Source organism: Odontesthes bonariensis, chromosome 5, assembly GCF_027942865.1.
Source record: "Odontesthes bonariensis isolate fOdoBon6 chromosome 5, fOdoBon6.hap1, whole genome shotgun sequence".
Lineage (NCBI taxonomy): Eukaryota > Metazoa > Chordata > Actinopteri > Atheriniformes > Atherinopsidae > Odontesthes > Odontesthes bonariensis.
In genome coordinates this window covers 1,650,686-1,665,930 of record NC_134510.1, presented here as the reverse complement: position 1 = coordinate 1,665,930, position 15,245 = coordinate 1,650,686, and the positions used below count along the sequence as shown (strand labels likewise).

General features: G+C 40.4%; 1 protein-coding gene across 5 annotated transcripts in view; it reads left to right on the top strand.

Moving 5' to 3' along the window:
• Positions 1-5,370: 5,370 nt before the first annotated feature.
• Positions 5,371-15,245, top strand: part of LOC142379606 (glutamate receptor ionotropic, kainate 2) — a 422,159-nt gene continuing 412,284 nt past the window's right edge. For 2 of the 5 annotated variants that reach the window (XM_075464651.1, XM_075464655.1), the window contains exons 1-2: positions 5,371-5,471; positions 8,084-8,510. In XM_075464651.1, coding sequence (XP_075320766.1) covers positions 8,393-8,510 — 118 coding nt within the window. In that variant the 5' untranslated portion in view covers positions 5,371-5,471; positions 8,084-8,392. The other 3 variants (XM_075464654.1, XM_075464652.1, XM_075464653.1) reach the window with 3 other exon arrangements.

The following is a 15,245-nucleotide window of genomic DNA, read 5'->3' as shown; positions in this document are numbered from 1 at the left end:
CTCATTGGCTGCCATTGACGTCTATAGACGTCAATTGCGTTGACGGAGCGGGCTGGGGGACAATCTAGCGGCATTTGTCACTAAATCTTAGGCTTGTAAACACTAAACAGAGAATATACTGGCAAAATTACTTACTTTGGATGGGAGATGAGTAAAGATCACATAGATTGTAGAAGAAGACTGAAGCGGCTTTGAAGCCAATGAGACTAATCAAAATGTTTGTAAACTATAATTGGCAAGATCGGAGAAGGAGAAAATGTCGCCGGCGAGACAAAACAAAAAATTTAGGCAGCTAACGCTCGAACAGAGCCTTCTGTGCAGCAGAAGTAGTGTACCACTACGATCCACCGACGAGATACCCGGGCCAAGCGGAGAGAGTCGGCGGCGTGCGCGTATTTCACCTCAGCGGAGCGCACCACCAGACAGTTCTGATGACTCAGACAATGCTATGCTATCAAAATACCTTCTCAGTGTTGTTTTTGCTGTTTTATGGAAGGAAACCACTTTTCAGATGTTTGAGGTGTCACTAAAGCAAAAAATGTTAGCATCAAAGTCACTGTTCTGCTTGACAGGTTTTTTTTTACACAAAAAGCTTGTTTTCTCCATTTTTTGGTCAAAAACAGCTGTTTTTGGTGAAACCAACCTATGTTCTACTGTCTATTACTAAAGGACTGAAAATGGTAGAAACAAACCTTTTTTTCCTGATGAAAGAAGAGAATCTACTCTTTCGTTTGGTAATTTCGGTGTGTACATAGTCATAAGACACACTTTTCTGTGGGTCTTGGAAAATCAGTCAAAATACTGTAAAACACTTGGCAGTATGGGTCTCTCTGCACTGAAAATGGCTGGCAGCGAATGAGTTAAAGCTGCAGTCTGCAGGATTTGTTGTTGTCATACGTAAAGTCCTACTTTTTGGCATTTTCAGAGTTTACATGATCTATCAGAACGCTTGAAGTTGAAAACGGTGACCTCCGTAGTCGCAAAATGCAAGAAATGCTTATTTTTTAACTGAAAAATAAAAAGTTATTCAACTTCCTGTCCCGCCCCTTCAAAACACATGAGAACTCGTGCACGTAGACGTGCACGCCAGATGCGCCTACACGACTCCTCATTCATCAACTCACCTGTCATTTGCGATCATGGAAGACACAGTAAGTAGACTAGCCCGTAATGAAGTTCAATAGTCCAGATAAATAAGCGTGGGGACGAGCCTACCTTGTATCGCGCGTGCACAATCGGTGATTGACAGGCAGCAGAGCCCAGCTCGTAAACCTGATTGGTTACCTTTTACCGGTCCGGTCTGCAATTTTGTAAACAAACCTGCTGGCTTTGGAGGGACCTAGCGGGACATATAGGGGACCTAGAGAACTCGTTTTTTTTTTGTATTGGGGTATTTAATGTACTACTTTCAGAATCCCCGGACAGTTCCAGGCATTATGCTTGAAAAAGAGTTGCAGACTGCAGCTTTAAACAAAGTACGGGGAATGTCGGCGCAGGTCGGTGACGTAGAGATAGCGCTGTCCATAGCAACCAACTTAACGGTAGAAAAAGTTTTATTCTTACGTTTTTTTTTTTAAGGAGAATCTGCGGCGACTCTAATAAACGAAAGATCGTCTACGTTATCTGAAAAAAGATTCTGAAAATATTATGCATAGCTCTCACCAGAAATGCCATCAAAATGCAAAACGCAAAACTCACAGAAAATAGGCCGACAGTCGGCCATTTTCTTTTTTTTCGCTGAGGGAAACTTGATAGTCACGTGATCTGGTTGCAAGGCACTGTAAATGAATAGGCCAAATAAAATGTAGTTTTGTCACAATTTTGGGGGCCAAATTGTGACAATACCACGTTTTCCCTTGGGGACCAATGTAGCTATCACACGTTTAGCTGTCAGACTGGGTTGGAAATAGTGATGAACTTTTTCTTTTTTTTTTGCATGGATTTATTTATCAAATTTTTTTATGACACTCAACATTATTTTCAAAGTAATGTATTACAGTGGAAGATGTTGTTGTGTCTCCTGTTTTTTTTTCTATAGCCGAAGAGCAGAGGAGATGGGACTTTTAAGTATATAATGAGGAAGTCTGTTTTAACACACGTTATATTTTTTTAATCCAAATTGATTTTTAATTCCTTACCCCAACCAAGGAGATTTTAACACCCAAACCCAAAAACACCCAATTGTTATTGCCTAAACTACAAAAAATGAGTCTTTAATACTTCCAAACCTGACCAAATAGTACTGAGTTAAACTGAAAACAAACTCCAACCTATACAGACTGTTCAATCTGATAATCATTCCTTTTATGTAATACTGTCACTCGGTGGTCATTTGCAGAACGGAAAAAATAAAAATCAATGTTTCAGGATATTAGGTAGATTAGGTTCATAACAGTGTCACAAACTTCCGTGATGATCAAGTGCAGGCAAAAGCAGATACAAATGCAAAAAATGTGCTGATAATATGCTAAATGTGTCTTTATTCACATTTAGTTATTCTGAGTTATTAACAGAACAGAAATAACAAACAGAAACTTATGGTGCGGTATCAAGTTGTTTAAAGTCTAACCCTAAAACTCAGACACTGGGCTCATTACCACCCCGAGCCACAGGCCTGTTGGGTGTCGGTAGCTGAGAGTCATGAGCTGTGTTTGAATTCTTTATATTGAATCAGCCATTTTGTTGTGCTGTTCAAAATTTCAACTTTAAATGTTCACAAACCAATCACATGGTCACAAAATCAAACCAATCCCAGAAGCTGTACACTACATTAGTAAAATAGACCACAAGCTAATGGAGGATGCTACTGCTAGTGCTAACACACGCAGCTTGTTATTGTGGATTTCTTCTTTCTTCTTGAGAATGCCTGGTGAGCATATATTTCTCCGACTTTTCAAGCATATGAAGTGGTCAGTGTCCTTTTGTGCTCAAAATGCAGAGCTAATTTATGTTCAAACACGTTTTTGTACCACTTACATAGTTAGAGCTGTTCATTCTTGTAAGGGTAGATACAGTGCAATGAGGGACAAAAAATGCACAGGTCCATATAGCAGTGTTATGTCATCTTTGAGGACATAGATGCTTATTACAACATATTCTCAACCAAAAATGTTTTTTTACATTATATTAGGTGTGTACCTGTCCTGCTGGTGAACTGTAAATATCTGGTGCATAAGTACAAAGCAGAACTATACAAATAGTGTCTGAAATGCATCAGCTGTCTGCCCCTATACTCCATATGGTGGACACTGGGTAGTGAGTGAGTTTGTGAACAATCTGCACACCGTACATGGAAGACCAAAGTCCTGAAGTTTGGATAATAAAAAAAAGACTTGAAGAATACAGACAAAATGAATATGTTTGCAAATGTGCGTTCTACTATAAGCAAAAAAAGCTGTTTTGTACATTGTTATACAAATTTTATATGTCCACTGGATGATTTATTGGAGCTGAGAAGTTCTATGTGGCACATGTTTTCCACTATTTTGATTTTGTTCTTGATCAGAATTACATCGCATATTTACTCATTCATTTGGAGCTAATTGAGCTGAAACAATAAATAAATCCTACCACAGAGTTAGAGATTTTTGTAAAATACGAATTCTCAGCAAGGAAAATCATCATTGTATTCCAATTCACTATTTGATTAATTGATGTTAGGCTTGTGCCAAACAACACTATAAACAAAGTCACAACACAGAAACCCTTTAATGAAATTCTTTTTTTTAAATACCATAATCATGGTTTGTTATTTTTTTTATTAATATTTTAAAGGTCAAAACTATTGTCGTTATAATGTGCTACATAACAGTACAAACACTTTGGCTTGACGTTATAGATATTGATGAATACTAAACTTCTAATACATTGTATCCACTACCTTCGATACTTTAAGTATGAATATATCATTTTCAAGTATGAAATAAACTTGGGTTCACACAAGCGTTTAGTGTTTGGTGCATACTTACAGAGGAATGTATGGATGTAGAAATCCTAACTTGGTGAATAACCACACACCAAGCACTGTGATGTGTTATTCAGTTATTAATCACCAAAAGGTGTAGTTTGGAAGACTGAGATCAGTTATTTGCCACACCTCTTATCTCAAAGTGTAATTAATTCACATTACTGATTTTTAGGCAACATTACTCCATGAAACTGTGTTTATAAATCTACATCAAACCTTCTAAATGTCCCTATAAAATTCTAAATGTAAAATGACTGAATCAAAACTGGGTTTACCATCTGTCAGATGAAAGTGCCCCAAGCTGACATGAAATCTGTTGAATCAAGGCGAGACATTGCAGGCAAAATTTTGACATTTTATTTCCATAACATAACCAACTGGAAAGCAAATGTAAAAAATAAACATGTGCATATCAAACAGCATAATGCTTCAGTTGTATAAAGGTTTAGAAAAAATTTTGTTAAACAAAAACAAATATTTCAATGGAAGTAATCAATTGGGGAAATTGATTGATTTAAAATGTCCCTTTCACCTGTACTATCTCCCCGTAGTGCCTAATGTCAATCTTTTAGCCAGTGGCAGCTGAGTAGATCCTGTTATGTGATAAGGGTCATGTTTAATGGACTAGACTGGATATTCTTGGCATTTTTGCGTGTCTAAAAGTGTCACACCAGAGTTTTTCCAGTCTTTAACATTGATTGTATGATAATTTTATAGCTTTTTAGCGTATCTGATTGCCAAATTGTGGTGGCTAAGCATTTCCATGGTGTATTTGCATAAAGAGCATTGGCGCTGAAATATGGAGTGCGTAGAGGATTTGGGTGTTGTGGTGTCTGACACTTAGCAGTGGTTCAGAAGGACATCAGGTTCAGTGTGTCCAGACAGGAGATGAATAATGGTAAACATAACTCCCTCAGTTAAGAATGTCCAGGACAGCCACACCGGGGATATATAGATACACATATATCTTTTAGCCTGACTATTGAGCCCACCCAGGGTCACCAAATAGGGGAAGGTTTACCCTACATAAGGAGAGGAGCCCCCTCAGTGGGGGAGAGGTGACACAGACTTTTCGGCTTCGAGAATCTCTCCAGAGTTGATGCATTATTCTGTAATTCTGAGACAGACCTGGTTGACAATAAAATACTTCTGTGTTGGACCAAGTCAGCAGAGTTCTTCCTGCACCATCTACCCATCGGCCGTTTGAAGGCGACCACCCCTCATACACCACAGTGTGCATCAGTCCGCCCTGACAAACTGTCATCACCGCCGGGTTGACAGAATCTGCAAACTTGTTTTGGGTGAGTTCCCCCGGTCCTTTGTGTGCCCCCGTGTTGCTTTAAGCAGTGAGTCCTGCCATCCGACAGGAGGCGTGTCTCCCCTGCGGCCGAGCAGCGCAGCGCTGCCAGATGCAAGTGCGGGGAAAGCGGTTCGGCTCCTCCAAAGAAACCAATCAACTTCTTTGTGCTGTTCTGGAGACTTTCCCGTTTCAACTCTATCTAAGGTAAGCCGAGCATTTCTTTGCATTATTAAATGCAGGTTTCGCCGTTTCTTCCGCGCGTCACATGTTCTCAGGATCAGTCCATCTTTTTTAAAAAAACATATGAGACCCAAGTAGAATCTTTCTTATATATTTTTCCAACTGGCAAAATGCGCGAAAAGACCGCGAGACGCCTCTAATGTCAAGCTCTTCAACGCAGCGCGTGTGGGAAATGTCACTTTCCATCTGCGCATCTGGAGAGCAGAGAACACTTGAATTGTGTGGACAGAGTCCGACTTAAAGCCCTGGGGAAACGTGACCTCCCGTGTCTTTGCCCGACCTTTATCCGGAGAGGCTTGTCATCTTTTCGGGGGTTCCCCTCCTCCTCGGCTTGGCGTCCTCGGTGTTGGAATAAACTAAAATATAAATAATTGGTAGATAACATCTACATTTCACGGGGCCGGCTATAAATTCTCCATTTCAATTCAGAAAATATCAGAAAAAGAGCATTTACTGAGCTGTAGCGCTCGTGACTTTAAAACATCAGTGCATGCACCAAGGCGAACGATGCGTTTACACATGCCACCCATTAAAAGCGCGTGCCAGTCATTAAGCAGAAGGCAAAAAAAAAAAAAAAATGAAAAAGTACAGCTTTGATTACTTAACAGCAGGTCAGGGCAGCTATGAGCTCGTGTGACTTCAGCTGCACGCGGGGTTATAGTTTTTTACATTTTGTGCACTTATCCCATTCCGTGTCTCTAAAACCGACTGCCAACCTCTGAAGTTTGAAGATATTTAGAAAAAATAAATCATTCAACAAATCTGCAGGTGAGTTCTACCATGTGGTGTCTGTTCCACCTCACTGAACATTGTTTTTAATTACTTGTTTTTGCTGTGGAATCTTTATTTCAAATTTATTTCTAACTCATATAGATTTTCAAAAATGTGGAACCGCCAGGCAGGATAGTAACTAGGTTGTTGGTCACAATATATTGATGTTCCAATTGAGGCAGCTGGCACGCGGAAACAATATTCAATCTTTCAGCTTAATTTGTAATATAATATGGACTCAGTCCATACGGAAGATCCGGCTGCTGGCTTTGGAAGCAGAAAAACACTCCGTAGCAGAGGCGGGTTTGCTGCTGCAGCCCGGCCGGTGCAGCCCGGCCGGTGCAGCCCGGCAGGAGCCCGGCAGGAGCCCGGCAGCAGCCCGGCCGGTGCAGCCCGGCAGCAGCCCGGCAGCAGCCCGGCCGGTGCAGCCCGGCAGGAGCCCGGCAGCAGCCCGACCGGTGCAGCCCGGTCTCTGTCCGTGGTGCTGAAACCCGGGCGCTGTCCAGCACAGACATCCACAAAGCAAAAAAAAAAAAAAAAAAAAAACTCTTCAAAGCAAACACCTTTACAGTTCTTTATTCTTCACAATTAACACTTTACGTAGATGCCGCGGCGTGTCAAACAAGATTCTTTAGTCTTTAATTGTATGTTAGAGTGCGGGTGACATTATAAAAGTCTATCATATTATAACATAATGTTTCTATAGAATATTGCTCATATTTACCCGGGTTGAATCCCACAGCAACTGTTTATTTGCTCCGCTAAACCTTCATGTTCAATATTTGATCCTGTTTGTCTACTGAATTTTGGAAAAAATAAATCTATTAGATTGAGAAATTATGCATTATATTAACTAACCAAAATATGACTAAAAATGACTTCATGAACATTTGCACGCCTTGTGAATAATGAAGAAACAAATTGTGTCTTTATACACGGAAATCCAGTAGGCCTGGAACACACAGATGGTGTTTTAAGCCCGTCATGATATTTCTGCTTTATTTCTAAATGAAATGTTAGATGTGGAATTTTTGTTCAGAAGAAAATTGTGAATGTCGCTGTGAGAGTTTTTACCTTTCAGTCCATGTTAGAATATCCAGTGATCCGTTGGTTTGTTAAAAGAACTGAAGAGGTACATGTGTCAAAGTCAGCCAACACACAAAAATAGAAATGGAATGTTGAGGGTTCTGATCTAACTGGTTGCTCAGTCTGGCTGAGGAAAAGTAGAATATCTGAAAAGGTAATAACTCAAAAGAAAGGAGTGCTGAAATACAACCGGGGATGAGCAGAGGCTATTTATCACACTGAGTGTACCGTGCCAGGTTTGCTTCAAGGACCACTCATATGAGTCTGCGCTTGAGTGACTCCGATCAAACAGAGGCGATCATTTCAAATTCATAGATTGGCTTTTACAAGTGTGTGCACAGCGGCGCTCCGCTGCTAGCAACGGCAACTGAACCGAGGGGAAATCTGAGGGGAACCGGACAGCGTCGACTGGCTGGCGGGGGACGCGAGATCAGGGATACAGAGGGAGAGAAGGAGAGAAGGAGAGATAACACTTTCGGTAGGGTATACAGACCAAAGGACGCTGTGAGACCAGCTGCAGTCGAGAAACATGCCCGATCCGTCCTGTACACTCTCATTCTTTAGTGTTGGCACGACGTCAGATGCGGTGCGGCAGTGCAGCAGGAGGAGCTCGGACTGGTAAAACAGCCGAGACCGCCGCTTCACTTCCACTCGCTGTCACTTGGTCACAGTGGATCAGCGCCCTCTCACACTCCTCTATCTCTGCCTTTGTCTTTCAGTAAATGGATATCTTCAAGCCCCGCTTTGCCTAACATGGATACCCTGCCAGCACCTACACCATCATCTTGTTCAGCTGAGTCCGAGGGCTGTTTCTTCTTGGCGCAGTGAGCTGGACACGCAGTGATTTTTTTTTTTTTTTTTTTTTTTGCAAAAGGATGTGTGAAAACCATTGCTCAGCCCACCGGTGAAGATCATGACGTGATATTCGCTGCTGTCCGAATAAATATTAAAAGGGGTAAAAGAGAAAACAAATATTTGGGGAATATACCGTTTCAGGGATTAAATTCCCTGTGCAGCACACAAGCACCATGAAGATTTCCTCCCTGTTGATATTTAAACTGAGATTCAGGTGCACCGCCAGGCTTCTGCTGCTGCTTTTACACTGTGTGGGAAGCTCTCATGGGATGCCACACGTCCTGAGATTTGGTGAGCTACTCTGAATTTCTCTTCTGTCGCTGTGAAAGTTTGACTGTGTGCTTTCATCCTCAGATGATAGTGAGTTGGGACAGACCTGCACTACTGGGGCTAGAATGAAAAATGAATATCAGTATGACCAATAAGTTCAGAGGAAGACGAGACTGGACATTTTGTAACTTGTTGCTCTAAAGTTTGTCATTATATGTTAACTCAGAGAAACACTGCACCACAACCCGATATTTGTTAGCAGTCTTCCAGGAGTTCATGTTCAGGTGTGTGTTGGATGTGATTCCAGGTGGGATGTGGTGCTGTATTTGTGATGTCTGTGATGCTATATGAGTATGTCTGCATTAGAGGAAAAAAACACAGAATGAGAGAATTTTGTATTTTTCAGTAACATCATTTTTTTGTGTTTTCTAAGGAATATGAACCGTACATTTTTACAACATGGAGACCTGCCTCCCATATTTCAGACATTTTGTCTTGGATCCCCTTTGACCCTCACTTTGTAGTCTGTGATGCTAACACAGAAAACATTTCCCCCTTGTTTTACAGCTGCTTGGTGATGAATAAATGGATAGAATCCAGTCGTTTCATACTCAGCAGGGTTTTCAGTAAGTCGCCCTTCTTAATGCCGGGGCCAACAGTTGGCCCCTGAACCACAGAAAAAGAGAAAAACTGCACGGATGGAATGACTCAAAGAAAACATTTGCTTTCATTTTTCCTAACACATGAAATATGCAGATAAGCATTAACTATCATGAACATCACAATAGATGTATTAATATGGACAGATTGAATTGAATAATGTCATTAAAGATCATCATTATTATTATTATTATTATCAGAATTATAACTGGAAATGAATATAGTTTAAAAAAAATCTTTGGTAATTAAATCCACTCTGTAGATTTCTGTAATTCATTAATGCAGATTGATTTCTCTGTTGATGGAAGTGAAATGGATTTACATCCGTTTGAGATGAACAATAAACTCCTGAGTACGTCATTGCTGTCTCTTTACATTAAACTGACTCCCAGCTCCGAAGCATTCCGGGGTAAAAACGGACTCTGGGAAACATCCAGTTTCCTTCTGCAGAGTATCAGATGTTTCTGGTCATGAAGCAATAATAATTTCAGTCTTTTATTACTCATTGGACAAACAGCCCTGAGTTTGATGACAGCTGGAGAGTCACAACAGACACCAGCTGAGCCTCTGTTGGACAGTGAATCTTGTGATTCCCCACCCATCAGCTTCTTGCCATATCTGCTCAGGTTATCTGTGGCTCTTCAGAGTGTTTTTATGTTTTAAATATGGAACGTGACATCATTTGCTTTGGTTTTGTAAGGATGTATCAGGAGCCAGTCGGTGGCTATTAAATCTCAGTGTGTCGTCGGGGTAACTTCTGAGAAACAGACTGAACAAGAAATTGTCCCAATCAAAGCCCCAGGGTTGTGTGGAGCAGTTTTTATATTTCAGGATAAGAATGACTATCAGTAGCTAAGGTTTTTCAAGCTTAAGAATCACAAGTTCATTGAGAATGAAATTAGAATCAGGTTTCATCAGTCCATCAGTCTCCATCTTTCAGCACCCTTACACCACGTGTCTGGAAGGAAGTCTATTTCATTTTGGATCCTTAAAGGGGAACTCCGGGGCATTTGAAGCACATTTCCATTGCTAGAGGTTGTCAAATACTGATAGTAGGACACAGACTGGTGCAAATCTGCGCTCCCTGTGTGGAGATCGCGCTGTTCGCTCAGCCTGTCATGCGAGGCTAATACGTGGTGGCTAAGGGGCAAGCGCTAACCCTTCCACGTAAAACAACAACTTGCACACTGCAGAAACGTCACACCACTTTATAAACCATCCGACAACAAAGTCACAAGCCTTACCATCAAAACCATATGCATGGTTCTCACATTACTGGCATGGGGACGTTACAAAACAACTTTATAAACAGCATGTAACTCACCGGTTAGTTGTAGGCTCGCGCATGTGAAAGCCCAAAAGAGTCGATGGACGATAATCCCATATACAAAACAATTATCTTCTCTAGAAAAACTGCGTTCAAGTATTTAAAACATTACAACAATATTACTGGGCATGTATTGTTGTAATGTTTTAAATACTTGAACGCAGTTTTTTCCAGTCAGAGAACATTAGGTATGAAATCAGAAGTGATTGGACTTTGTTTTCCAGTGTATTAGTGTATCTGTGTGTCACTGATTATAAAGAACAAAAGGGCTATTACCAAAAGAACACCTGTGTAGAAGAGTAGAGAACACTTTCCCAGCATATGGAACCACACACACTGCAGCATTACCACTGCATCTGAATAAGTGGGGAAACAACTCCTTGTTTTAATCCTGGAGTCACATTAGCTGTGACGAAGAAGAAGTAGAAGACAAAAGTTTGAACGCTGTGTCTGAACGGGCTTTTCAAATAATGAGCAGGAACACATTTGTTAGAAACTTGATCTCTGATCTGTAGAACAGGACTAAATATAACACACTGGACGTCTGTTTTACAGAAACCCAATCAGATGATGGTGATGGTGTCTGCTGAATGAATCCTGCATGATAAAATCCTTTTCTCATGGATACATGCTGCTCTAATGTTGTTTGTCATCTTATCAAGGCACAAGTCTCAGTCTTCCTATGATTTTAGTATTGGTCTCTGTCTCAGCAGGATTACACAGAAAATATTGAGCCAATTTCATGAAAGACAGAGGAGAGGTGGCACATGGCAACAGCAAGGCCCTGTTGCTCTGGGAAGTGTAGAGTGTTTGCAGTTTGTAGGAAGAAAGGGTTTTAGTTTATCAGTTTTTTACACAACTGTGTCTTTGCCTCCTTTTGCTACTAAATTAAGGATGCCTTTATTCAGTCATTTTTTAAAAAAGTTTAGTATTTTATTTGCTACATAGTCTTAATATACCATCAAACATAGCCCTCTTTTCAAGAACAACAGAAAACCTAAAACTCTACGACCCGCTCTTAAAAGCGGAAGTTAATGACTTGCGAATGTTGGCAAAGTTGGAAAGGACAGGTCATCTTTGTGGGGGAAACAACCTGCCTCGTATACTCTCTGAACTTCTAACTAGGGCTGGGCGAGTTAACGCGTTAATTATTTAAAGCCGATAAATATTTTATAGCGCATTATAGCGTTTTATTATTGTAAAAGTCTGTTGCTCACAGGCTTTTATTTTGTAAAAGTCTGCTGCTGTCTGCTGTGGAACAGGAAAAGAAAGTAATCGGCGGATCCACCAAACATGGAGAAGGGTACGGAACTTTTACTCGGCCATTTTCATTTTAAAGTTCTTCCAGGCGGCGGAGTCGACAGAACCAAAGTCATCTGTAAACACTGCCAAGTTGAATTGTCTTCTCAGCGTAGTAGTTCCAGTGTAAAATATCACTTAAAGGCAAAACACACAACTGATAGCAGCAAGTCATTCAAGGAAACAGACAGTGGAGCGAGGCTTCTACATAAAAACTACAGAAAGATGCTGATGTTAAAAGTGTGTTTGCACAACAAATGTTATGGCACTTTCATTCATATGGCAGCACATTTAAAATAAAACCAAGTGCTAAAAGCTATACACTACTTTTGGATTCTGCGTACAAATGCGATTAATCGTGATTAATCAGGGAAATCATGTGATTAATTAGATTAAAAGTTTTAATCGGTGCCCAGCCCTACTTCTAACACATTTGCGATACTTTTTATTCTGTCTTAAAATGTTTCTCTCTGCATTCCATCAGAAGAGCTGCTGAGAGACACAACCAGTAAATATGGGAGGATAACAGTTTCATGTGTGAGAGCCACACTTGCTGGACTGCCCATGTACTCTCTGTTCTGTCATGCTTCCTAAATGTGTGAGACCACATGGGAGGTAGCTTTGCATCCTCCTTGCTGCTTGGATGATGACATTAACTACATGTCCAAGTCAGCAGATGTTTTTTCAGCATCGCTGGATGGTGGACATTTATTTACACATTTAACCAATAGTCAAGGAAAAAAGAAAGAAAAAGGTTAGCTTTGTAAAAATGATTCATGTTAGAGATTAGGAATTACACCTCAGTCCAAGATGTTCGCATCAAAGGAGATTAGATTTATTCATTTACACTATTTTGAAAAAAAGGTTTGAGTATGATTCTAATATGAGCAACGTGTCCAAGATTCAGCAGGGATGATGGTGAAAACCCACAGAGGGTTACAAAGCAGACCCCCGATAAAAGAAGTTAAAGTAATGCCGCCTTCCCTTATTGGTCATCACAGTTATCTCATCTGAAAAACTTTACTGAAGGCAGACGGCCTTTATTTGCACTGTGACTGGCACTCTGTGACCTTACACCTTAAGGCAAATGAAAGCGTTGATGCAGTGAATTGGGTTGATAGGATCACATTGTCCACCCAACTTTTGTTGCTCAAGGTTTTTGAAGTGTACAGAGGGATGCTCCTGCTCAGACAGCATTTGGTAACTCGTGCCACTATCATGAAACCCTAAGTGAGAACAACCTGGTTGGGATTCCACACAGAGTTTCTAAGCGATGAGCATTTAGCTGTAAGTCTGAGTTAGGCTGGCTGTGCGTAGACTCTCAATGCAAGCATAATGAACTTGAATTTAATTTGGGAAGCCACGAGTAGCCAGTGGAGTTGAATGAGCAGAGGTTGTTCAAGCATCAGATATGCCACAAAGTTGCAGTCTGACATGCAATGAACACACAGGTGGCAATGTGGGGGATCAGTATGTTGCCAGAGGATACAGTGGAAGTGAGAGTTCCTAAATCTCAAAAGAAGCCCTCTTTGTTATGGCTGTATTACAGTCTCCAATCCAGATACCTCCAGTGTACATTAAGTATGTGTCTGAGACAGCAGACACAGTCAAATACACAGGCTGAAATAACACATCTTTAGGTCATTGGTTTACCTGCTCTTCATCTTCTTTACTTGAATTAGAAAGTTAGATTATAAAAAAGTCTTGGGAGTCAAGAATATCTGGAGCAAGCACTGAAGTTATCATTTCAATTAGAGGAATTCTGGTTGAACTGTATCTGACCTTAATCAGATTAAACTAATCGGATTTAATGGCACAATCTTAAAGAGGATATTTCTTAGAAGGAAAATACACTTAAAAGAAGAAATCAATTACCTGTCCCAAGTCTTTTTTGTATGGCAAACAACTGGTGTGTGTGTGTGTGTGTGTGCGTGTGTGCGTGTGTGTGTGTGTGTGTGTGCGTGCGTGCGTGCGTGCGTGCGTGCGTGCGTGTGCTTGAATTGTCCATGTGAGAAAAAATAAAACTGAACAAAGAAAAATAGTTTCAGGTCATAAAGCCTTGGGCTGTTCCTGATTGCTGGGAGACATTTTAGGTTTTAGGTTGAAAAAACACGCTTGCACTGAACTAAATGAATATTAGGAAAAATCAGATTTACAACTGGACTAACGTCTGCTCTGTCTTTCTACAATATAAGAGACTACAAAACATCTATACAAAACCTGTGATGCTCAGTACAGGGCTTTTAATATTTAATATTCACTGTTTTATGTCCTGAAGTGACTTTTTCATGATAACACAGAGTAATAAGTGAATACTCCTCTCAGTACATGCTTTACAGCAGAAGGTATTTTACTCAACAATGCTTTAAAACTGGATATTTTAAAATCTGTCAATGCAATTTTCTGCAAATTACCAGCAGAAAGTTTTAGAAAACACAAAAAAATTATTTGGGACATTGAGATGAAACCATTAGCCGTTGTCAAGGTAAATGTAGGAATGTCTTCCTCCCCTGTGGCATTGTGATAAACCTGAAAACCTGTTCAAGTGGCAGTAAATTCACAAAATGTAGCCCCTTTTTTAACAACCTGCAGTTTAGCATACAAGCAAGAATATGTTGTGCCGCTGATCTGACACGCGTTCAGATATTTTCCATCTCACACATGATCAGTAGTGGCATGTGATTAGAGCGCTGCCATTTGAAAACATACTGGCAGCTTATGATTGATAATCTGTAGCAAAGTGCCTCACTTTCTTCAGCAGCACTCCATGGAAACAGAGATTAAATCTCAATGGAACTTTACCTGCTAAATGAAAGACAAAATGAATTAAGAGAGCCCCTGGGCAAGACTACACAGCCATTGGAGTATCATTTCTCAGTTGCCAGAACTCAAAGACAGTAATTATACAAATAAAATGTGATAATCTGTATATTTACTATTTAACTCTAAACCAGAACCAGTGCAGGAAGGTATGCAGATGAGCTTGCCTCAGTTTGCATAATAAAAATATTCTAACCATATGAAATGAGTTGTTGGAGGGGAGATTTGTCTGACTGCATACCTTTTCAAAAGCACCTACTGGACAATACTCCAAGGCAACCCTTTGGTTAGCGACAGTTAACTTCTTTAAGTGAAACAGTTATCAATGGCTGCTGGATTTAAAGTTCAAATGTATCATTTTTAGCCTTAATACAACAGCAAACAACTGCGTGTTATGCCAAGATATGGCGGCGTAGTGTTGCTCTTCCCAGAGCTTCTCTGTCTCTCGTGCTTCTTGTTTCCTGCTCAGGTCTATGTTGACACAAGCATGAATATGAATCTTTCTCCAAATGAGCAAAGCTGGCTTCCTCCACTGAATAACACACCATCTTCAGTTACACTCCCACATAGTGAGAGATATGATGAGATTCCAATTGGCATGATTTATTCAAGAAAGGAAATATCTGTTTTGCCGTTTGAAATGCTGTATC